Source organism: Magallana gigas, chromosome 1 (assembly GCF_963853765.1).
Source record: "Magallana gigas chromosome 1, xbMagGiga1.1, whole genome shotgun sequence".
Lineage (NCBI taxonomy): Eukaryota > Metazoa > Mollusca > Bivalvia > Ostreida > Ostreidae > Magallana > Magallana gigas.
Window position 1 is genome coordinate 60,457,028 of NC_088853.1, and position 26,717 is coordinate 60,483,744.

The window sequence follows — 26,717 nt, forward strand, 5'->3', positions numbered from 1 at the left end:
AATAAACAACGTTATTTAGTGAACATGGCGTTATGAATAGCAATAACTCTGTTGACATATTCCATGATGCACGCTAGCGCATCATGGAAAATATGCCAGCAGAGCAGTTGCTTTTCATAACGCCATGTTCACTAAGTAATCGTTGTTTATTACTTATATTTGCATTCTACCACTCGCAAATACCCTGTTTTAGCCTAGACCTTGACATTTAGCTATTTCATCAACTATAAACATTCAGACTGTAATGTATTTTTTTAATCCACATAGATTTGTTAACAGAATCAATAATATGTTATAACAGTAATTCCTTTAAAATGTTAGTAAAGACATGTTTCAATTAAATACATCAATTTTATGGAGTTAGAAAAAAACACATGATGTATAGTGGGTCATGGAAAAGTATAGGACGTCACACCTTTATGACGTCATAGTATACAGACAGAGCAATTGCGATTATAAAAAAATAATTGCAGTTCCTTAGTATGAACTTACAGTGGGAAAGAACAATGGATATGCAAATATATATCAACATCTAAAACTTTTCTGATGTTTTAAATGCAAACATTCACAAAGTGCTGATAGATAGAAATGTTCTGAAGAAAGTATATCATTAGGTACATAAATGTTAAACAAAATCTGAAATTAAATAACTAATACATGTAGAAACAAACAAAATCTTACCAAAAAGATAAACAGAAAGAGTAAGAACTGTTTGACAAGTGATTTTCAGATGCATTTGGAAAATGAATTATGTTTTTTTAACCAAAACATTTACGTAAATTTTTGTAGGAATGTTGTCGGGTGCAGTAAAGCATAATTAAAGAAAAGTAAAACATAATTAAATGAAATGGCATGCAGATGAATTCATTCGATAACAAAATAGAAACAAACAAAATCTTAGCAAAAAGATAAACAGAAAGAGTAAGAACTGTTTGACAAGTGATTTTCAGATGCATTTGGAAAATGAATTATGTTTTTTAAACCAAAACATTTACGTAAATTTTTGTAGGAATGTTGTCGAGTGCAGTAAAGCATAATTAAAGAAAAGTAAAACATAATTAAATGAAATGGCATGCAGATGAATTCATTCGATAACAAAATAAATACATGTACAGTGCAACACCCAGTGGTACATGTATGTATTCTATGTATGTTCTGATTTTCTGAATTAAATGTCAACAAACACAGAACAATCGTTATAAATCGTAAAGAGCTTTTGGGGCTTATCCTGTCTACATCTCCGTCACGTTGTATTTTTTCTTCCATGGGTTTAAATTGAACGGAAACGGGAATCTTTTTACCTGTCAGCGAAAAGAAATAATTATATCCAACAGCTGAAAAACAAAGAGAGGCAAAGTCAACATATTCTAATAATAATAATAATAACCATTTGTATATGTATCTTATATATATGTATACAATAAAATATGTTCAAATCAAATTCAAATCAAATTCTAATTGCGACATTTACATCACTATGTAAATCACAAAACTACAATTGCATTATTAATACAATAAATGACGATTTTAACAAGTATATATAGTGTACAGTCGTCGTACCGCGCGTCCTCCTTCTGAAATAAGTTCTAACGTGTGACTGGTCGACTCATTTTCGGTAATTACGGGGTTCTGAAATATATGTATTTGATACATTTTACATGGTCGATACAGAGACATATTTCTCAAATATTTCTGATTTATCCAAGTCATATATCTTTCTTTGTGATACATATAAATATACCTACCTTTTCATTGAGATCACTCGTTGAGCATTCAGTAGACACGGTTTTCTCAGGCAGATACGATTCTGATTTTTTCACTTTATTCTTCACGGCTGATTTTAAATCATGAAATCTCTTAATCCATCCATTTTTCTATATGTGCAAATGTACATTAATTTACTCATAAATAATGTAAATATAGAAAGGAATAGTACTATGGTAGAATTGAAACTATGTGATATTAAAAGTGAAAATAATGCAAAACTGTATAATGGATATTTAGAGTTGTTACTAAGTAATACCTTTGTTTTCAGCTTGTGGGTATCTGATCTTGATGTAGATTGACTTCGGGAAACAGAAGTTGTTTCTTCTTTGCTTTCCTCAGTGAAACTCATTAGACTACTGAAGACTGGATATTTATTTCGTAAGCCTTGTATCACCTTGTCAAAATAAATGAAACTACATCACTATTGACAGTAAACATATTTAGAAAGAAGTCTTCTCACATTTGTTATATTCAGAAATGAATGAAATTTCCATATTATGAAGTGCAACTTTTTTAGAATTGACAGTATCAATTACATTAAACTTAAAAATCTTATACTTATAGGAAGGTCAGGTCAAGTTCATTACCCTTTTCCTCGACCTAAGAAATACTTTGTAAGAATATATATATATATATATATATATATATATATATATATATATATATATATATATATATATGAAAGAACGAAATCAACAATTTAACCAATATAGCCCACATGCCTTTTATTTAAATAAATTTTGCGTAAAGTTCATTTACATATCATAATGACCTGACCTTGCAGGAGGCTATACGTTAACATCGAAAAAATGAAGAGTGAAAGTCATTTAATTTGCTAACATTTGAAGTGAATATCTAGATACGTAAAAATAAGAAGGAAAAAATCCTTCTTTTAAAATAAAAATTAAGAGAAGACTAAGGACATTTTTTAGATGTAATATTTGGAATTTTTGGTCAATATTCCAGTCTTACCTTTTTGTTCAGTACAACATGTGAAACAAAAATAAAAAGTCCCTGAAATGTAGATTTTTAAAATTTATCGATTTATAAATTAAAGAACCAAAAAAACCAACGTATATCATTGTCTACAATTTTATGAAATAAAATTTCAAAGAGGACGCACCTGAAGTGAATTTGCAATAACAAAGATAAACTGAAACGTTTCTGCTTTTTCGTTGACGGCCAAAATTCCGAATAACCACGTGACTCCTAGGACGGGTATCAGAGTTCCTAGGGATCGTACAGCCGACCTGCAAAAGGAAACATTCGAAAAACGCTAGTGAAAGAAAAAAAAATTAATGGACTAATACTTACCATACCTCATACATTCTTGATCATTCCTGATTGCATTTATATTTTAAAGTAAAAACCAAGATCAAAGAACATTTACAGTTATTTGATTTTAAATGTTTTGAAATAATTCTTCAAATACTATTACAATTTTAAAAATCTTTGAAAAACATATTAAGTAAAATGCGGGCAGTACCTGTGTCCTCATACATGTAATATCAAAATTAGCTGACTAAAAAAGCATGTGATTGGAAAGTCTTAAATTATCAATAGTGTTCTTAATGAATTAATCAATTCAGTGAATATATATAAATTGTCGTTATTGTCTATGACTCAGTCAAGTGATCTGATTTTTCTTTCGATATGCTGCCTCGAGATACTTCTAATAATTGATTTATTAAGTTTTACTGCACAATAATCTAAAGGAATGTATGAAGCCAAACTAAAAAAAGAATTCAAAACCCTTTTTACCATAACTTTTCTTTATAATTATGCTATTATGTTAAAGAAGAATTGTTTTCCCAATATAATCTTTATTCCTTAATGTCGTATAATATCTTTTAAAAATAGTAAACGTATTGAATGCTACATTAATATCAATTTATTACACTTATGACACTATTTTAATACACCTTTTGTAGAGAGGAATTGGTGTCAAATTGTACTTCATTGTTCTCTATCGTGAAGTAACTCCTTATATGAAATTTTAATTATTTTGATTTTGATAGCGTCGGGTATTAATAAAGATGGCAATAGTTAATAATTGCAAATCACATTTGAGATAAGTATTTGAAATATATTATAAAAGATTGCTTACGTTTAATATGTGGCAAATTTAAGTTGTATTTTCTTTGAATGTTTTTTAAAAAAGTGTTTTGTTAATCTTAAAACTCTCCAGACATTTGGCAGGACTTATTAAAATGTGGGTGTATCCATACACCCATCAATGCAGTCAGCTCAAGCATATATTTTACAACATACACCATAGCAAAACATAGCATTAAAATCCCATATCATAGCACACAATTTCATAGAATCTCATTCGTCATATCATACCATAGCATACCATAGTATAGGACACAAAATTATTTTAACTCGGTTTTAATGATTTTAAGGAATTAATGTTCACGTTGCAGATTAGTGGTCAACTTTGACTTCTTATTATTTTACTTCGAAGTGTGCACGGAGGCGATTTAGTTCAAATCTCATAGCATACCATTGCATAGCAAAACATTTAATATAATTAAGCCCTTCATTTCAATTTATCGTACCATAGCATACAAATTTCATAGCATTGCATTAAAATATCATAGCACATCTTTAAAATCGCATTACAAAGCAAAGCATAAAACTGTAAAAAAAAATATGCATTAAATACTGTATTCTGCAGTACTCCTTTTAATTAACAATGAACAACAAGAGCCCAATGGGCACATCGTTCATCAGAGCAACAATAGGTATGATAAAATCAGGTTAATCTAGTGTTAAACAAAATATGAACACTATGTGAAAGAATAGATGTAGATTCTGTGTGAATAAATTCAATCTCCCCCCTCCGAATATTCTTATGTTTGTGATTAATTCGCTTCTTTAACAATATTATTTTATAGTCATATCACATTTTTACATAAAACATTATTATATAAAAATCCCCCCTTTTGAACAAACTTTAATCTATCCTACCTGAAGATGCTTCCACAAAAAAAAAATCAGCTTTTCTGGCCAATTGATTTTTTTGAAGAAGAAGATATCTAGAAAAGTTTCTATATTTTGACTACCTGAATGTTTGACTCCCGTTGTAGCCCCACCCATTCCCTGGGGACTAGGTTTAAACAAACTTTAATGTATACCAGCTGAGAATGCTTCCACACAAGTTTCAGCTCTCCTGGCTGATTGGTTTCAGAGAGGAAGATTTTTGAAGAATTTACTATAGAATTTTATATATCCGTATGTAAAAAGACGATATTTCCTAATCGTCTCGTCTTGGAAAACCGCGTGGTCCTTAATTTTCTCAACTTTGAATTCCCTTTGCGTCAAGAGTGGATGACATTTACTCAGTTTATGTTAAAAATGTGAAAAGTTTACGAAAAGACGGTAGGGCAAAAGGAAGACAGACAAAATGTGATCAGAAAAGCTCACTCGAGCTTTCAGCTAAGGTGAGCTAAAATTACTTGCCAATTAAAAATTTATACAGATTTGTGTTACATGTAACATTTTAACAATTATTTGGTTCTAAAAAGCCATTTAAAAGCATACGTCACGAACTTTGTTATTTTAGAAACTAATGGGATGTCTCTTTCTTGTTATTTTTACGGTAAATGACAATGATTGTTAGGTAATATAAATATTGACGGATTTTTCAAACAGTGGATAGCTTGTGTAATTTACAGCAAAAATTTGGATAGCCGGTTATTTAAGTTTTGTTTCTTTCAACACTTCATTTTTAAAATACAATAATAACAATATAATTTTTATAATTTTAAGACATTATAATTTTGTAAGAAAGAATTTATTATGGAAACACGTCGCAATATAGTACCGGTTATAATTGGCCATGTCTTTAATACTTTGTTCATATTACTGAGGACTAAACATGACCTCCTCCGACCACCTGTCAGACTGCCGTTAATAACTAATGTATACGGTGTTCAATAGTGTATTCCCAATGTTTACCGAACATTCAAATGTATACTAAATGTTTAAAACTCATTCATTAAAATACATGAGGGATAAACTTTGAGTCTTCCTTTTATCATATCGATAACTAACCAATCTCCCCACACCATGCATGAATTTAAACCATATAATATCATGTCGTTTTTACTCACGTTGCTTTTTTCTGTAGTGATGATTTTGTCATTACGCTTGAGGCACACAATACCCTTACTAGTGAGCCAATGATAAGAAGGTTTAACTGAAATTTAAAACAATTTACAGTATTGCTGATTTGATCTTGTATTCTCTTGATATTTCTTTCAAAAGGTTTCATCGTTTTTACTTTAGCATTACACTAAATTCAATTCGAAAATGCACTTACAATTAAGGCAGTTATATGCACGAACTTCAATATATGGAAATAATATTTTGTATTACACTATCTTTTTTTTTATTATAGCAACTTACCACGATGATTAGACAGACTGGAATAATGAACATATACAGAGAGCCACTTTTCATGGACAACCAGCAACTAAAAAGAAATGATCACGAATTGCAGCAAAATATACAAATATGGCATTTAAAACATTTGAAACAGTTTTAACTGAGATAAAACTAATATAAGATTTAATAAGCTTGTTTCTTTAACAGTTTTACTTAAATAATAAAGTAGTAAAATGCGTACTAAAACTTTTGGTGATAATCCTTTCCATAGAACGCCGCTAGAGTTGTTGCTGCAATGATGGCGGGGATACCTGTATTAAGATGATGAACAATATGTTATGATTTAATTTAATTTACATATTCAGCATCACTCTTTTTACAACAATGAAGTTTTTTTTTACAAAACGAAGTTTTGAAGAAGCAATTTAGAGTTCTTAGATACTAGGCTCTACAGTATAAATTGAATGACAGAGGTAATGCAACATACGAGATTAAATGTGTTATAAAATTTACGTCTTTGTCACTTTGAAGGAGTATAATTAACGAGGTGATCAGGTTAAAAAAGAACTCACTTGTAACAAGAATTCACTAAATCCGTGTTGCTGAAAGTTACATTTTTGTAAAACAATTTCGTACACCTACCCCATACTCCTAACAGAAACCAGCGGAGCCTTGATTTAGACTTGAAGTTGTTTGCCACATACATGGCGTAGTACGTGACTGTAATACTCATGAAGTAATAGACGCCCATCCCAAGCATACTAAAGAAGGTGACCAGGAAAAGATATTGAAGCAGGACCGTAATTCCAATGCACAATCCCTTAAATATAAAGTAACAATATTTATTTTTTTTACTGAGTTGTTAAAACAAATTTTCTTTCGTTTACTATTCATTACTTAAGTAACTATAAAAAATCTTTTCGATCTTTAAAAAAATATATTATACTAATGTAATAACCCTTTAACCCCCATTGACGCATTTGGACGCACTTTGATAATTCATGTATTAAAAGTTTAATTACTCGCTTATTTTATATCGTATGATAAAGAACTAGATATCAAAAGAAAATACAAATCCTCAGAAAAACAGGAGTAATTAAAGAAAAATGATTAACAACTTAAAAAATAAATCATAGTTAAAATTTAAAATGATTTTTAGCTCTACATTTTGAATGCGCATTGTCGGACAAGGGTGGCTTTTACAGCTCGAAAGCACCGATTTAAATAAAAAAAAAAATCACCGTAATTATTAAGTAAACAAGTAATACACGATTTTTTATAACATCCTTGATATTTTTTATACATGTTTCATGTGATGTTTTTAGAAGAACAGAATTATAAACAGGGCTCAATAGTATTAAATTACGTTGTTGTACATATATTTTTTAGTTTTCATTCACACGGTATAGGCTAGTATCGATTGCATTACGTATTTATATTTGTATATAAAACTAAAATGGACCAAGCTAGTAACTGCTTCTTATAATCATAAATATTTTGTCAACATTTTATAAAATACGAAGTCTTTTACCGAGATCACAACAAGTTGAATTTATCTCCCTTTTCCGTTACTACGCTACAATGTAAACATTGAACAAGCGCGGGATTTCCGAGTTTGACAGTAGAAATGGAGAACAGTTCATCGGATGACGATAGCGATACCTTGTCTGAGGGTTCAGATCTCCAGCTATTTAGTGAACATGAATTTTCATCGGACACAGACAGTGACGATGATACACAGCAGAGAGAGTCATCAATGGAGCCTGACAGCCAACAAACAGAAGCAACTGATGATGACTTCTGGTCTTACGATCTCCACCCAGTGGACATAGCACCATTTACTGAACAAGTAGGGCCAGATCATACTTTACTGCCTGACAATGACTTGTTGAAGTATTTTTATCTTATGATAAACGAAGATTTCTTTGAGACTGCGGCTCAGGAGACGAACAGATATGCAGAACAGGAAATGACTCGCAAAGGTTCCCGCGATTCGATTTGGTACCCCACAACTAGCCCAGAAATGAAAGCTTTCGTTGGACTGAATATCATCATGGGAATAAATCAGTTACCTCGCATCGATATGTACTGGTCGGAAAACCCATTTAATTGTTGGTAAATAAAATATATGGTTTGCATTGCATATATTGCAAGAAATTCACTAAGCTTATAAAGCCGCTTGTACGATATAAAATACACAAAATTATACTGAAAAAAAAAAAAATAGAATAACAAAAACCACAAAAACAACCTGCCACACAGAAAGAGAAAATTTAAATAATATACCCCCTAAGAATTAATATTTTTGGTTTTCATTCTCCCAGGAAATGAAGGCTTCAAGAAATGCATGACAAGAACAAGGTTTGAAAAATTGCTGCAGTATCTGCACATAAATGACAACCAGGCTCAAGCACCTGCTGGATCACCGAATTATGACAGGTATCATACATGGGTTTGCTTTGGTTTATGCAAAACTAATTTCTTTTTGTGAGGGAACTTGATTTATTTTTGTTTGCTATTATTAAATTTTAGTAAAGATTGTAAAGACATATTTGTAAAAAAAAAAAAAAAAAAAAATATTAGCAAACAGAAAAGCTGGAAACAATTTTTATATCATTCAGTTCTTTTGGTAATAAAACTTGGTCCCCCAGTATGAGTGATTCCAACCAACACGTGCATTGCACGGGGAGAAAAGTAAAAATAAAACCTGATGAAATATAAACTGGATCATTTTTTCTTCAAGTTTTTTGAAAGTAATATATATTGTATTTGGTTTTGATTTTCATAGCTTACTTCTATTCACATACTATTTCACTTTGAAAATAACATGAACAACCAAATGTTAATGACATGTCCTAAGTCACAATCAGTGGTTCAGTATTAGTAAAGTCTTGGCATGTCAAGTTTTGGACCATGGTTTAGAGTTTTGACTGAAACAGAAATATCAAAACTAGAATACAAAACTACTACATGTAACTCGGTGAACAAGTATATTACATGTATACACGGATGCAGAAATTCTGTTTGCCAGGGAAGGGGTGGGTGGGTTCCAAGATCTATTTTTAGTTATGGTACTTTACTATGTGAACTATATGACTTAGAATTTTTCAAAGGGAGTGTGGGCTTGCAGTTGAAATCCGCCACCCCCCCCCCCCCCCTCCTCCCCAAATGTATTTTAGAATACATGTTTTATTACATTTCAGACTTCATAAAATCAGACCACTTATCGACATGACAAGAGGAAATTTCCAGAAATTTTACAAACCAGGGAAGTGTCAGATTATAGATGAAGGAATGATAAGGTACATGTCATGGCATTTCATCCTTGCTCTTTTTCTATCCGCTTTCTAAACGCAACTTGTTAGCATTATGCTAGTGAAAGCTGCTTGGGTCCTGGCCTTGATTTCCAGTCAAGCCATATATTTTCATTATATTTATATGTTCATTCTTCCTTTCCTACTACATTACTTTATCCAGAATGTAATAGATTTGCCTATATTATGATTCAATTCTCATATTCTTACAGATACAAGGGACACCATTATGCACAGCAGTACACGCCAGGAAAACCAATAAAGCGCGGTCTAAAGGTATGAAATATTTATATCTTTTGTAATCTTCATATCTTTTTTTCAAAACGTTGGAATCCCTAAGTGATCATTATTTTTTTAAAGAAATTTTATAAGTTTTATTTAAAAAAACCAGAAAGTTTACTGACTGTCTGACACTTTTATGTGAAATTGAAAAAATATTGAAACGTTAAATATCATAAATGTAATGACATGGAAACTTTTTTTTCATGTAGATATGGATGAGATGTGAACCAAGTGGCTACACCAATGATTACAGAGTGTATCTTGGTAAACATGATTCAATGTGTGGCCCATCACTAGGGGAACGAGTCGTCAAACATTTATGCAAGCCACTGAAGTGGAAAGGTCATCATGTGTTCTTCGATAGGTAAATTAATTATTGTCAAAATGTCTGTCTGTTTATATGCAAGTTAAAATGACTTGTTATGAACAAAGGTTATAACAATTTCAGAGTTTATGCACCATAAATTTGCTGTGACACAGGATAGGTTTTCTCAGTTGTGTGTTTTATTTAATTTTTATTTTTGGGGATGGGGGGGGGGCAACTTTTTCTAGAGATGCATGAAATGCTTGAATGCTACTTCATTTATTTGCAGGAAATGTGACACATTTATGTTCTTGTGAAATAGAAAACTTTTGTATACTTCTACTATATCTCTACTAGTATGTCTCTGCTATATTGACAGTTATGTAAACCAATGGCAAAAGTTTTGAATTACAATCTTGACCGTGTTCATGTACTCCATTTTAGGGGATTATTTACATATGTTTACATTCTATCCTGTCATAGTTGCTCGAGACTGAAATGGGAATGGGTAAAATATTGTCTCTGATTATTAAATTAAGTTTGATGTCTCATTTTGAAATGACTGAATTTATAAAAGGAACATACAATAACATGTACGTGTCTCGCGCATGCAGTCATATATTTTTATTTTTTTTATTGTAAACAAAGGTTAAATATATAAATCATTTTATGAAACATTTACTCTCGCAGTCATATTTTTAACGACTTTATAAAACATCAGAATCAGTCCATCAGTCATATGACTTTTTCTTAATCTTATTTTATTAAAATTTTGAAATTAAGGTTGTATGGGACACTTCCATGTTGTGACGTATTGTTTATCGAAATAAACAATAAAACCAAGTGTAATTATATAAGTAGCTAGTTTCTTTCCCAATATTGTCACCTAATAGCTTAGCGCAGTGAGTTAGAGGGTTTGCTACGAATCTGAAAGTAGACATGAGGTCGAATCCTGCTGGGAGTTTTACAATTTTTACCTCTCAGATAGAATATTTTTAAAAGCTATTTTTTGGTTAAATATTGTAATATTTGAAAATTTTAAACCGTTGAAAGTATGTCAATTATAATGTATTTTAATCCACATTAATATCGACAGATGTCCCATACCACCTTAAGTTCATTATATTGTTGGTTTTCTTTTCCTTCAGATATTTCACTTCTATTCCTCTTCTCCAAACTCTTGAATCCTACGGTGTTTATGGTTGTGGGACTATAATGGCAAACAGGAAAGGGTTTCCCTCACAGCTGAAGAACCCACACCTTCCTGAGAGAGGAGATGCTGAACAGATGCAACATAATAACCTTGTTGCCACCGTGTGGAATGATGCTAAACCTGTACGTAGTTTTTATGTGGTAAAATAGGTGTTGTATTTGTAAAAGTCTAGGTTCAGTGCTTATCTGTTTTACGTGAAAAAAAATGGATATTGCGAGAGTAAACATGTTTTCAAATGATTCCAAAAGACAGGTTTATTTAATTTTTCATATAAATTTAATCTCAGGTTCACATTGCATTTACAACATCTGACCCTCTCGGAGATGGCCCAGCTCAAAGAAGGGTTCGGGGTGGTGGTGTTATCATCATTCAGCGCCCGCCTGCAGTTGAGCACTACCAACAACACTACTATGGTGTAGACAGAACACAACAGTACAGATCCAAGTGTCCAGTTGGCCGTCCATCCAAAAAGTTTTGGAAGTATCTGGTCAACTATATTTTTGAAATTTCTCTGATCAACACATTCCTTATTTGGTTTGAAACCACAGGAACAAGAAAACCAACAAAACATTTCTCCATGGTTGACTGCAACTTGTCTGTCGCAGAGAAACTTATTGGTGATTTCTCTAGCAGAAAGCGGGCAACTTCATGTGGAAGGGGAGTTGCAGGTATTAGTGTTGCTAACATCAACCGGCACATCAGCACAAAGTTGACAAGACCGCGAGGAAGATGCAAACAGTGCAAGAAGAATGGCAGAAGAAGTGACACATTTTTTGGTTGTAGCATTTGTAATGTACATCTGTGTAGAGGAGCTTGTTTTCAGGCCTATCACACTTATCATCACTTGCTTATGGAATAGGTTTATATATCATGAAATGTCTGTTTATAATTGCATGTTTTGTTCAAATAATATGTGTTTACTTTATTTGGTGGCTCCAAGCACTTATCTAATCCACTCAAATGGTTTGCATTTTTAAAAAATGTGATTTTGTCGTGTACCATGTATTTTTAAAACCTAAATCTAAAAAATAATCTAAATATGTTATTGAAAAGAAATAAACTATTCATCACTGTGTGTTGGTAACTGTTGCCATGACAACCATTTTTAATTTATGAACATGTATTTCATATTTCTATTGTATACCAAAGCTGAATTCTTTATTCATTGATTTTCTTGAAAAATTGATAAAACTTCTTCGTTTCTTTCCATTTGAATTTTGTTGTATTCATAACGAAATAATTTTATTGAGATACCTTAATTAGCTTGTGGTCTTGTTGCTATGGTAACTATTGTTTGTGCATTTTCAGGATGTATAATTAGAAAAAAATATATCGTCGGTAACATTATATACCACATTGTAGACTGTTATTGCCTTTTTTGGGTCACTAAAGACACACTTTGAAACTTTATTACAATTGTTTGTTGTTACTTTTATTTTGATCAGAAATTGCCAAATGTTGCGCAAAGCAACATAAAAAAAAGTTGTTTCAAATTGTTTTGATTAGAAATCCAGCTGTTCAATAATACTTTACAATGTATTTTTCTGTAGAATATTCTGTAAATTACTTTATCATTCAATATGGTATCAAAATATTCCACTATTCAATGAAAAATCTATGAAAAAATATTATTTTATGATTTAAGCCCAAAACGTTGCCATGGCAACCGCATATTTGACTTTTTGTAATCAAATTTAAAATCTGCAAAAAAAATGTCTTTCATACCATATATATTTATTTGATTAAAAATATCATCAGTATTAAGTTAAATTCAATTTGTTATTATATAACTTTATCTTGGTAAATTGTGAAAAGTTCTGGGGGTTAAAGGGTTAAAACACACGGTCAAACCCTTCATTTACTTTCTTACTTTCTACTGGTGATTGATCGTTTAAACTTAGAAAAATCATTTTAAAATCATCTTCAATATAACCTTATCAATTCATATTGAGTTGTAGTTTAACTGTTGATTCTAAGCAACTCTAATTAGTTTTTAGTGTAAATAAAACTTTTGTATTCCATACTAGCCCACACACTATATATATATAAAGCACAGAGAAATTCACTTTTGTTGGAGCTCCACCATCCGCCCCGACCGAGGCTTGAACTCACGACCTCTGGAACCCATTCTCCTAGCAGTGAGCGGCCACCGCGCTCCCCACTCGGCTATATTCTCCTAGCAGTGAGCGGCCACCGCGCTCCCCACTCGGCTATCTAGGCAAGACACAAATCTTGCTTTCGATAACGAACGGAACCTAGCGCGCTGGCCGCGCACTACACAGTCGCTTGAGATACAGGTGGAATACAGTTAAACGACAATCTGAGAGGATCGGAACGATACACATTGCATAGATACAAACATATATAACAAGCACAAACATTGCAATAACTCTCAAATTGACATATACCTGCCCATAGTGAATGATAAAGATATATATAAAGCACAGAGAAATTCACTTTTGTTGGAGCTGAAGCCTCGGTCGGGGCGGATGGTGGAGCTCCAACAAAAGTGAATTTCTCTGTGCTTTATATATATCTTTATCATTCACTATGGGCAGGTATATGTCAATTTGAGAGTTATTGCAATGTTTGTGTTTGTTTTATATATATATATATATATAAAGCACTAAAAATAACCAACGACACGAACAATAAAGTAAAATATTGTCAAATTTTCGGGACAACCCGTCCCTTCTTCAGGACAACAAAATAAAAACTACATAAGAAAGAAGAAAAACATCTACAAAACTAGCACTAAACTAAACTAAATAATATATAAAAACTAGATAATGTTTAAACACCGGATCAAAACTTTATATTTAAGGTAAGAATTCGAGCCCGAGAAAGAAAAATCCCGTCCGATGCAGCGGACGGTCTGTGAAGAAGTGCTCAAAGATAACGCGAACGAATTAACTTGCTTATTGGGGGTTGCTGTTAATTAAGTTGTACTAGTAAGATAATTCGTAGTGAAAGTTTGTAGGGAAGATTGGCCCTGTAAAAGACCACATAAATAATCATGAATGTAAAAACTAATGGAAGTGAAATAAAGCAAAAGAACAAAACCGATTAAGGAAATAGCTAATAATTTGAATAAATAACATGATTAATAGTTTGTACATGGACCGAAAAAGATGAAGATGGTGATATTGCTACGAAAAAAAATCAGTACTTAGTTGATGTTCATTTTGGTGAAGTCACTTAATTTGTTAATGCCGTCAGGGCGGAATGACTTCAGTCTATGCATCTAAAATTTTTCTTTATTTTTTCTCTCCGCATCTGTCCAGTTAGGGTTCTGATCAATGACCAAAACCATCATTTCCTCCCATTTGTGATCATCTAAATTAAAATGTTCCCCGACGGGTTCTTTAATTTTCTTAGTTTTGATGGTGGAACGATGATTATTGATGCGCCTGCGGAGGTCTCCTGTTTCCCCTACGTATTGTTTCTGACAAAATGAAGAAGGGACGGGTTGTCCCGAAAAATTGACAATATTTTACTTTATTGTTCGTGTCGTTGGTTATTTTTAGTGCTTTTATATATATATATATATATATATATATATATATATATATATATATATATATATATATATATTAATTACCATATCAGCCTGAATATGAATATACTTTTTGGGACAGTTATATGTACTCTAAACTTATGATGAATTAAAAGATTTTTTAACTTTAATACTGATGTATATGTGTACCTCAATGCCTGTCTTTTCTACTCCGATAATAAAAGCGACGTAAGACAAAACCAACGATCCACACAGATTCAACATAATGATGTTTTGGTCACTTTTGATACATCTGAAACACACAAATACATGTACTAGATAGCAGAAAAAAGTAAACTGAAGCAAATGAATTTGAATCTACATTTTTTTTTTTACATATTTAATTCGCATTGTGTAGGCGAATTCAAAGAAATCCATCTTACCTCCAGGTCAGAATATATGTCACAAACGTAAGAAATGTGAAAGCTATGGAAATTATAACGCCAACAATAGATATCGTTTTCAGGGACTGTGGGTCTTCAGAAACCTAAATACCAAAAACGCATAACTTGTTATATCAAAAGCTGTTTGATATTTAAATTCACCCGTCTCTAAAACCGCAGATTATCTTACTGTTGAATATGGTCTCATCAAAATTGCAAAGTTTGTCAGATGATTGCACTGACAAACTGTTCTTCTAGAATCACTTTCATTCACGCTACATCCCTTGTCTGTCCATTTGCTAAATTAAACAGTAGGTACAAAAGATTGAAAACAAAGTTATTATGTTTTTGTAAGTTACAAATATGTTTGAGCTGTCTATTGAGTCTTACAGAAATGATGATTACACACTGTACCAATTTAACTTGACAACAGGTCTACCTTATAGCGAAATCCCAGGAAACACACACAGCATACATTTTGCTAGACTCCATCTAATTTAAAAAAAAAATACGCAGTACGTACTACGTTGTCCGGATGCACAGTTAAGTATATGTTTTAGTTATTATAAAATAAATACACGTACACTTATTTTAAATTCTTACATTCTTCGCATGTCTAAACATTAAATTCAGAGGTGGAACCAAAACTCCTAGTCCAGTCTGGGTTGTGAGGGACAATACTGGTGAATTGACGACCACATTTCCCAAGGCTGTTTCATCTTGTTCAGATGTTTTTGGATCCCTGCTGTTTTTCAATTTGATAGATTTAAATTCAAGTAGCAAACTATATATTTATAATATTCATATCATTAAAAGAACTCGACCCAGTTGCTAACGTTTTTGGCATACCAAATATAAAAATTATGAACGGGGCTTTTGAACAAATCTCGGTGGTAAATATCAGTCTACAGGACATACCCTTTAGCATGTGTAACAATTTTGTTCAACCGGATGTTGATGTTGTCAAACTAGATTCAAAACCTTTCCGTAGTTTGAGATTTTCCGGAAAAACAACCAAAAATAGCATAATTAAACTTCATTCGCAGATACAGAACAGCCGTTACCGCAAAAAATTAAATAAGTAACACAAACTTCAATGTCTCAGAAGCCAATTTCAATGAAAATATTTTGCGGTAACGAGTGTGCTTATGTTGAAAAAAAAATTAAATAAAATGATCGGCACGTGAAAATTCGTCTGTTCGCAAATTTTGAGAGAAAACGTCACGAAAATATGTAGAGCGATTGTAACTTTCAAGATTGACAGACTTCAGAATAAAAACGTCGTAAAGGTGAGTGTTTTATAACTTTCTTTCATTATTGGTCCCGTTCATAAACGGATTAAAGGGTAAAATATCGACACAAGCATTGAACGTTTAATAGGCAATACTGCCACGTTACATGTACATACTATATGAATATAGATAACATTGTATAAATCTAATAATTGGGTAACTCATTAGTATATTTAAAAGGCCTTTTAAAATAAAAATACCAGCCTCCGCGTTCCTATCGTGTTACATGAACATGGGTTTTATACTGCTGTATTTAGGGAGACCTTCACCGGATGTGTTTTGACTTTTATATTTTAACAATTGTAATTGAACATAGTTTTTAAAGAAAAAAGTTTATTCTTTCTTAAAAAATAGAAATTTGGAAATTATCAGACATATAAATTCAAATATTTTATGTACAAGAATTAATATAGATATTTCAAAATAAAAGATTAAACATTTTTAAAGTCCAAAACTGGCATATAAATACCTTTCAAGCGGGCGTTAAAGGGCAACAACTCTTACATGTATTAATTCCCCCTTTCAAATACAAACATATTATCACTATGGTCATCATCTTCAAAAACTGTATGTTGTACGAATAGGGAAATTTGGATAACAAACAGAATCATAAATATGTATAATAATGATCAACATTTAGCCACAGTAAAAATATACAATATGCAATATATTTTTTTCAAAGTAGCATATATGATTTTTTCAATATGGTTTAACATCTAAAAAAATCCATATTAAATTATCGATATATTGTAACTGCACATTCATTTATATCAGCTTATATTTTTTTATCAATATTATCAATATGCAGCAACCCAGCAGGCCATACTAGTCCTAGACGTAACATACATCTACATCAATAAGAGTGGTAACTTTAAGTTTCAGAGACAATCGTTTAGTTTACAAAAAGGCAGGCCCTTAGTCAAACCACTTGTAATTGTGTCAACGACTGGATACTTTATCTCTGTTATGGGTCCTTACATCGCAAAGAACAATGATGCCACCATATTAAATCATGTCATGAAAACCAACATTGAGGACATTTGCAATTGGGTCAGAGAGGAGGATATTTTTGTCATTGACAGAGGATTCAGGGACTCTCTTGACTTCCTTGAGGAGATGGAAATTCAAGCACAGATGCCATCCTTCATGACAAAGGGAGAGAAACAGATGCCAACTGAAATTGCAAACTCCAGTCAACTTGTAACAAAGGTATAAAATATATGAATAAGAATTAAATTAAGGTCTTTAAAAAAATGGTTCCAGTTTTTATAACAATTAATTTAGAAACGTGTATTTTCTGAACCATGTAATTTTATAGCAATGATTATACATGAACTATCATCATATATATAATATATATCTTTTTATCTATTCACAGATCCGGTGGGTTGTAGAATCGGCCAATGCCCGAATTAAACAGTGGCGTTATTTAGGAAAGATTCTCCCATCAAACAAAATTCCGCACAATGGGGACTTTGTCCGCATTGTGTGTTCCATATCTAACATGCATGTACATTTTGTATATCACTACACATAAAAGTACATGTATTAATATATAAAGATATTAACTAAAATATGCATATATATTCTATACTCTTGTAAGCTTTTTAACTGTTAGATTATACATTTAAAATTACTTTAATTTCTATGACAATACAAAACTGGTTAAATATCCATATTTTATTAGATTGTTATTTACATTATTACAACTGCTCATACATGTATTTTGTCTTAGGTATTTGAAACCTCTCTCTGCTGGTGATGCCGAAGTAGACCTGGCTCTTGGTTCGAAGATGCTTTACCTCTCCAAGCAGATAAACACTCTGCAGCAGTATGTGGAACTTAATAAACAAGATCGTCGAACAGTTTGCTGGTAGGAAGTTGAGGATCTTACTGATTTTCCCTGCTTGGATGAGGAGCAACTAAGATCCCTGACATGTGGCACATACCAATTAAATTTATCGCCTAGTTATGCCCAGGAGCACATTGAAGGTGACTGCGCCATTCAAGTACACAAAGAGGAGCCAGGTCTATTACGAGTGCGTTTGCAGAGCCGCCATGTCTCCTCAAAATCCTACTTATTGTGGATAAGATACGAAGCAGGTGAGATCTGTGGGTGGTACTGTAAATGTAGAGCTGGTGCACGAGTGGTAGGAATGTGTGCCCATGTGGCAGCTATTATGTGGTATGTTGGCTATGCTCGTCACCACAAGGAGGGTAAACTGGGTGTGAGAGACTGGGGTGAGTTCATCTGTGACGCTTCATTAGTTGATGACTCCGACAATTCGAGTGAAGGTGAACCAGAGGAATGAATTAACTTCATTGTTTCATCCTGTAATTAATTTAGGGATTGTGTTTATATAAAGTGAATATATTTTTCAATTCTATTATTCTTTTAATTAACATTCACTTTAATTAACAGATATCTGCCAAACTCTTACTTGATTAGAAATACATGTTAGTGTTTTATATTTTGTACATACTCTGAGTCATTTTAATTTCCTACTTGTATCTAGAGAGAGAGAGAATATAAATATAAGTATGACTTAACAAATGATTTCTTATGTACTATATGCATTTTATATGTATTGTGAAACAAAATCACCTCATGGAATCCCTGTTAATTACAATGACTGCATTCTTAGAATTTTTTCACATAATAATTCACCAATTAAAGTTAATTGTACCCAATTTAATCTTTTGTGAATGTGTCACCTTATACATGTAGTTTCTATTCATTCATTAATTAAGTTTCTAAAATGGCTTCTAAAATGTGAAGAGCTTCAAACTTGACTCTATATACACATGATATAGTACATGTATGTAACCTCTCTCTCTCTCTCTGTCTCTCTCTCTCACTCTCTCTCTCTTTCTCTCTCTCTCTAATATTTTTGTCCCCCGCCGCAACGCGGTGCGGGGACATAGAAATGCCGGGCGTCCGTCCGTGTGTCCGTCCGTCACACTTTTTTGTAAGCGCTCTCATGCCTACAAATTTTGACGGATTTTCATTAAATTTATACCATATGTTTATACTACTATTACCTTGGTCAAGTTCGAAAATCAGCAGTGGTCGATACTTTTTGTTGGAGTTATGGGACTTTGACCACAATAATGAATCCGTTTTATCCAAAAATTGACCTTGTAAGCGCTTTCATGCCTACAAATTTTGACGGATTTTCACTAAATTTATACCAAATGTTTATACCACTAATACCTTGGTCAAATTCGAAAATCAGCAGTGGTCGATACTTTTTGTTGGAGTTATGGGACTTTGACCACAATAATGACTCCGTTTTATCCAAAAATTGACCTTGTAAGCGCTCTCATGCCTACAAATTTTGACGGATTTTCATTAAATTTATACCAAATGTTTATACCACTAATACCTTGGTCAAGTTCGAAAATCAGCCTTGGTCGATAGACTCGATACTAGTATACTGCTTGACCGGCGGGGGACCCTGGAATTCTATTCTTGACATTATAACACTCATACATGTAATGGAAATGCACAGAACTAAAACTTACACGGACTTATGCAACATTTAAAGTATAATATAAAATTCATATTAAGGAGTTAATTGTGAGATGCAATCAGCTGATTGAAGTGTATTTTGTGAATCGTATCAAATGATGATGCAACAATACCAATGACATTTCATAAAATTAAATTATTGACACCAAAAAAGTGTTACTTACTATTCTGAAGACAGCAAAACACAAACCACCAATTCTGAATAAGCTTCTGCATAATCAACAATGACACCATGTAGAATCGAGTAAATTCGAAATCATTATATTTACCGGAAACGGTTTCACGTTGGATCGCTATCAGAGGTATTCAGTATCTTTGTGGAACACATGTTGAACTGATAATGACGAGGTCAATATTCAACTGATCGAATTATATTTTGTAATTAGATAATTTTTAACTGTATACTTTTATACATTGATTTTTAATAACAGTTGATCAGCTTTTGAATATAACGTTACATGTATGCCGCCTTCGCATTGGCCAGTCAATACTACCGGCAAGAAATGAAAATAGCTGGTTTCAATACGCTATTTTCTTATGTAAAATCAAACAATACCATACTCAATATGTGATGTATTTCTCATTAATTTTCTATAATATCAAATGCACATTAATACATTATAATCAATCAAAGTTTTATCTACGTAGCTATATGCGTGTGCATACGAGTGTCGAACACATTATGTATAATACATATACATGTATATAGGCATGACGTTACGACGGGCAATTGTACAAAATTATGACACCAACGTTGAAGTCGTCATTCGAGAAAAAATATGACGCCATTGAAAAAAGAAAAACAGATCCTAAAAGTAAATATTCCAGAAAACAGCATATAACAAAATCATAATTTTTTTAGACTAGGCCATTTTTCATGGTTCGTGGGTCAAGTTCTTTGATCTAATCAGTTTTTTCAAATCATAATTACCAATTTAATGATAACATTCTTTATGTTTCAAATCTTTAAAGATGCATATTCCCGAAGAACTGCGAACGCTAACGCCCGTTTCCCGCCTATATTTTGCATCCAAATATTTCGGAATTTCTGTCAGATATTCAAAAACTAAGTTTTCTACTTAAAAGTATAATCAAATCCTAATCAATTTATATCAAAATAAAAGTTGTAATCAGATTATTTATTTTTAAACAAAAGTCTTTTTGAAATGTATTTCGGTCTGTAGACATATGTCCCCCCCCCCCCACCCCCCCCGTGAAACAACAAACCCTTTGGTAAAAGTATGCTAAATAACAATAATTAAAACCCCTCAAAAGGAATTTTGAATTTTTGTTTCACGGGGGGGGGGGGGGGAGATGTTTTAAAAAACATTTCCGTTTTCCGTTTTTTTCTATTATGAAATGAGCTATTTTAACCCAAAATACAAAGTTATCTCTCTTTGTTTGACTAAATCATTTATATTTAATGAAAATATACATAAATGTTTACATTATAATAATAAAATAACTTTAATTAGACAACTTCCAAAAAATGACTTTTAGTTAGGCGGCTAGACAATGCTATCGTTTGCAGTCCTTTGGTCAATATCTATTTTTCCTGGGAGTTTTTATATCCTTAATGCTATTTCACGGCACAACAGTGAACCAACTTTTGAATGTCAATCTTTGAGTGATTAGAGGGATACAGAGGTCACAATTCTTTGGTTTGTAAACAGAGCTCATGTTTTCGTTTATATTTCAACGCTAAGATTTTTTTTTGGATTTAGACCTTAAGAAATATGATAAACGATAGGACCAGTTTTGATTATGTTCAAAACAAATGATCACATAAAAATCATCTTGAAAAATAATAATCGTATATTAAACACATGTAAACAAAAGTATGACTTGCGCCTTGTTTAGTAGGAAAAATTGTGACCTCTGTATCTTGCTTTTACGACTACAACTTAGAATTTGGTTAATCATAAGAAATGCATTCCTAAAGCGGGGCACACTCGAGAAATAGAAAAATAAAATTTGACCAAAGCCGTGACCATGCCCCTATAATACTTTAAATGTTGTATGAAAGCACATATAAAACAAGATCTTATAAGTACTGTAAATATATAAACAGAGGAAATATATAAACAGACCTGTCCAAACTTGACGGCAGGAATCCTGACATTGTTTTGTATTTCACAGCAACATAGTTAATTGCTGTAAAAAATGGATTATCTTTTTTTAAATCATGACAGATTATTATCGTTTGACATTCATCATCTAACTAATTATAAAAAAAAACCTGATTATAGTAAATTGCTTATTCAAATATTAGTTTACAGTTTTTATAACCTGTTTTATTTGTTCATTAGTAAAATAGGCATATGATGGCATTCCAATTTAAATAATTATATAATGCGTATTTTTACCTGTTGGTATATGAAAATTTTAGAACAATGAACTAAAAAACTTCATTCTACTTTTCTATTTAGTGATAAATATATATTAATATATTAGTTAACCATATCTTATAACCTCTTCTTATTAGTAGTAATATATGCATATGATGATATTTCAATTTAGATAATCATATATTGCATGATTCTACATGTTTGTTTTTGAGAATAATGATCTATAAAAACTAAATTGTACTTTTCTGTTTAGTGATAACCTAATAGCATTATTTATACAGCCACTGCACTCATGTAGCATTCATTCTATTTCTCAATTAAAACAACATGAATTCTGGGTGCTGAATTGTTTATAAGATGTATTATAACACTTTATATTTACTACAAGCCAGTATCTAATTAAAATGGCTTTTTTAATCAAAACTTTTGTTTATAGATTTTGTTAGCCATGACGTATCCTTTTAGATTTTAGCTTCTTTTATAATTCATACCTTTTTTCGTGTTCAAGATTTGTTTTGGTAGTTGTAGAAAGGTAGAATAATCCTCGACTTGTCTTGTGTCTTTCTCTAATGATGCCTCTGGAAAACGAATCCCTTTCTCATCCATTTGTGTTTCATTAATTGATAACTCTAAAATTTAAACATAATTATGATAGATGTCTATTTCAACATATTGTCATAAAATTATTGTTGTGACGAGTATATATTTACCAAAATTAACGCCACTAAACCTAGTCGCCGTTATGTTGTCGTTTCGAATAACAACCTCACTAAGGCGTTCCATGTTCTTTAAAAGGGAACTACCATCTTTCTCTGTCTAGAACACAATGAAATATGCAATGTTGTTAGTTTTCGTAATTAGGTCCCAGAATCTGGGTCACATTCAGTTTACTACATTCCTATAGAAGTACCATTACAGGTGGTTATACTTTATAGATGTTCAATGTGTCGATATAAATAATGTTTCGAAAACTTTTTTGCTAAATTACGATAAAGTGTTTGCTTTTATTTGTGAGTATATTTGGCCTTTCAGAATATATGTGTTTCTTTTTTTTACAACAAATTTTACTTTTCTGATTCAAAACTGTTGTTTAATATATATCTTTGAATTCAACCTAATTAGATAACAAAACAATTTGCTAAGTAGATTGGTGAAATTTTAAGAAAAAAAAATATTGGTCTTAAACCAGGCATGATGTAGTGTATGAATATGAAAACATTTCTCAAGAAGTTTTTACTCACAGTATCAAGCAAAGGATATAAATTATTAAACAAAGATATGTAATATTATAGTAGCACTTACTTTTTCACTGACTGCTGTCCATGATTTTGAGTTATTTGCAGACAACACGTTGTCAACAACAGCATAAAAAATCTTCAGAAGAAAAAAAAAAGTACTGTTTCTGGTAAACCAAACTTTTTTGGTTCGTGGGGACATAATCTCGTTGGTAGTGTAATTACGATGATTTTAATAGATATTAAACATGATTGTGGATAGGTAAGTGGAGATGTAAATTCGTGGGCAATATTTACCCACGAATGCAACGAACATTGGTCCCCCAAGAACAACTTTGATTTCCCAGTATGACATTTTATATTAATTCAATAGACCAAAACTGTGGTCGTACATTATTAATATAAAGCTATGCATGACAATTTTCTTGACATACATTAAAGAAAATACGTCTTTTAAAGGGGCATGGTCACGATTTTGGTCAAAAATTATTTTTTCGATTTTAATGTTTACATTGCTTAAGTAAGGCATATTTAATAGGCAACCAAAATTTGAGTGTCATTTGATAAGTTATAAGCGAGTTACAGAGCTTACAATTCTTTGCTATGTAAACAAAGCGTTTGTTTACATTTCGAATGTTGAAGTGAAAATTCCAGTTTTAGACCTAAAATAAATGTGTTAATCGTTAGGAACTAATTATTTATGCTTTAAATGAATAATAAGATAGACAAACCAGCTTTAAAAAGATATTTTCCTGGTATATTGAACTTATGTAAACAAAAACAGGGCACGAGCCTTGTTTACATGACGAGGAATTGTGAGCCCTGTGTCTTGCTCAAAACCCAACATCTGGCACCCAAATTTCATTTAATCATAAGAAATGCATGCCTAAAGCATTGCAAATAATAAAAACCGAAAAATAAAATTTGACCAAAATCTTGACCATGCCCATTTAAACATTTGGTCTTACACCTACCATTACCTTAGTATTTAAAAACAATGTACATAAAAAAGAGAAAGGTCCTTTATATCTTGTGATGATCCAGTGATAGGGTGTCCCACATTTGTAAGTATTATTTATAAACTATGTCCCTGATTTCCATCCATAGTTGGTGCTTCACTATCACAGGAAGTATAGTTTCATCCATCAAGTGATGTTAAACAATAGGCTAACAGTTTATAACTAAGGTTTAAGGTACATAGAAGCACTTTCACACACGAATATTAATAAATGTACAGTTTTGGAACTTTCTTTTTTTATAGGTTACAGGTAAAATGCAAAGCAAACGATAAAGGTAACAATGGTAAAAAAAGGATTTTTCTTTCAATGTTTGTAATCGTTTTTTTCTATTTTTACACTGGTCATCTAATGTTTTAGTGTCAATCAGCGAGCAATAAGCGGCAGTACAAATCACACAACTATTTGTTTTATAAACAAAACCCTGGTCAAGCGCTGTTTACATACTTATAGTCGATGCCTTAAACAAGGTCTAATTTCACGTACATGTAACTGTAGAAATAAAATGTTCCACGCGATCAATAGGGTACTTAGCAGTTGGCGATTGAAAGAAAAATTGAGATAAAATTTGAAAACATTTTAGAGAAAGTCTGTTGAAAAAAAATTATATATATAATAGTAAAGTAAGAATATTTCACCGTTAAAATAAACGTATTACCAACTGTCGAAAGTGTAAACAATGGACTGGTAGTATAATTCACATCAATGGATTTAATATATTTTACCTATAAGCAGCCATTAAGTATGTATTGCAGTGAAATTTAATTTATTTGATAAGATCTAACTAACATCAGCCATACATATGATATTAACATTCTCGAATCAAAGTCTGAAATGTTTAAATCAAATTAAAGTTAAGGTTTATTGATCATAGTTGTTGGGCAACTAACCGAAATTTTGCTCAATCAACATAGGTACCGGTTATAGATTAGGAGCTACGATGACCTTATAAACAATTTAGATGTATTGGGAGTCATCGTGTAATCTGTTGTAGGTCAGCGACTAAAAAACATTTATGTTAACTATGATATTTATTTAACGACAAAGATCATCTTTTTGATCCTCTATTTAAGGATTAAAAATCATGCAATCCATTACTGCTCCAAATTACCAAAAAACAATAATGATGGTAAAATGAATGACAAACTTAATACCTCTTTTTCTATAGATGACCCAGTTATATTTGTGACGGTGACAATTTTTTCTATGACGTCAAGAGAGGCTCTGAGGTCACCAGCACTAATCTCAATGGTCGATGATGTCAGGTTTTTCATCAGTTGTAACGTGCTGTTTATCAACCCCCGAACCTTTTCCGTGTTTTCTATTCCATCTTCTATCATGCTGTCCAACTAAAAACAAATAAATGGAAACAAGTGAAGAAAAAATTACATTAATACTTTAGAATTTACTTGCAATCTTTACAATACTGTATTTTTATATCTGTCAAATATAAGACATATTAACTCACTTGTGTTGAGGCATTCATCAAAGCTTCATTTGAGCAATAAATAAGGCTAGGTGATTGCCATATTCCACTTAGATCACAATATCTTGTTGCTTTTCCTTAACGAAAATTCATTTTTTTTTCAAATAGTAAATCATAATAGGCTTTAAATTGTATGTGTACTTTTAACTTTTACAAACGCAACAATACTTGATGTAAAGATAGAACGACTGGTGAATCATAGACCTAGAGCGCTACCATTTTGATTTTCAGGACAATGTTCTTGTTTTGTTTTTCCTGGAAGTGTAGTTGTCCAGAGAATACCTTCTGATCTTTCACTTTCGCATTTTCTTTGTTCTACAAATTGTTATATGTATTTAAGAAAGAAAAAGAAAATTTACACAAGGACTAACGAATTACATAATTTCCTAAAATTCTGTTTGATATCATTGTCTTTTTTTTTTTAAATTTCATATCGTTAATATCATGTGTAGTGTTAATGTGTGTGAATCTTTCAAAGTATATTGGATGCAATATTTCTAAAAAAAATTAATCCAAGATTATCATATATTGTCTTCGTGGTTGTTGTTTTGTTAATCCGTTAGGTGTGGTTCTTTATTATCATAAATCCTTTTAAAA

The 26,717-nt window shown here is 31.7% G+C and overlaps 2 protein-coding genes across 2 annotated transcripts in view; one reads left to right on the forward strand and one right to left on the reverse strand.

The window, feature by feature from the left end:
* Nucleotides 1-237: 237 nt before the first annotated feature.
* The window catches only part of LOC136273655 (uncharacterized), a 37,856-nt gene continuing 11,376 nt past the window's right edge, over nt 238-26,717 (reverse strand). The window contains exons 14-35 of the mRNA XM_066078647.1: nt 26,337-26,435; nt 26,103-26,197; nt 25,789-25,983; nt 23,686-23,757; nt 23,094-23,199; nt 22,875-23,012; nt 22,126-22,189; nt 15,815-15,956; nt 15,651-15,703; nt 15,402-15,510; nt 15,212-15,315; nt 14,979-15,081; nt 6,802-6,979; nt 6,401-6,470; nt 6,181-6,247; nt 5,886-5,971; nt 2,891-3,017; nt 2,740-2,781; nt 2,024-2,161; nt 1,746-1,874; nt 1,561-1,629; nt 238-1,301 (exon numbers count right to left, since the gene is read on the reverse strand). Of these exons, the coding sequence (XP_065934719.1) occupies nt 1,233-1,301; nt 1,561-1,629; nt 1,746-1,874; nt 2,024-2,161; nt 2,740-2,781; nt 2,891-3,017; nt 5,886-5,971; nt 6,181-6,247; nt 6,401-6,470; nt 6,802-6,979; nt 14,979-15,081; nt 15,212-15,315; nt 15,402-15,510; nt 15,651-15,703; nt 15,815-15,956; nt 22,126-22,189; nt 22,875-23,012; nt 23,094-23,199; nt 23,686-23,757; nt 25,789-25,983; nt 26,103-26,197; nt 26,337-26,435 (2,255 nt within the window). The 3' untranslated portion in view covers nt 238-1,232. The remainder of the gene's footprint in view (nt 1,302-1,560; nt 1,630-1,745; nt 1,875-2,023; nt 2,162-2,739; nt 2,782-2,890; nt 3,018-5,885; nt 5,972-6,180; nt 6,248-6,400; nt 6,471-6,801; nt 6,980-14,978; nt 15,082-15,211; nt 15,316-15,401; nt 15,511-15,650; nt 15,704-15,814; nt 15,957-22,125; nt 22,190-22,874; nt 23,013-23,093; nt 23,200-23,685; nt 23,758-25,788; nt 25,984-26,102; nt 26,198-26,336; nt 26,436-26,717) is intronic.
* LOC117684941 (piggyBac transposable element-derived protein 4) lies at nt 8,379-13,089 on the forward strand. The gene is made up of 6 exons (XM_066078610.1): nt 8,379-8,598; nt 9,363-9,461; nt 9,686-9,749; nt 9,965-10,119; nt 11,208-11,394; nt 11,559-13,089. Exons 1-6 carry the CDS (start codon nt 8,507-8,509, stop codon nt 12,129-12,131), a joined length of 1,170 nt encoding a protein of 389 aa, XP_065934682.1. The 5' UTR covers nt 8,379-8,506; the 3' UTR covers nt 12,132-13,089.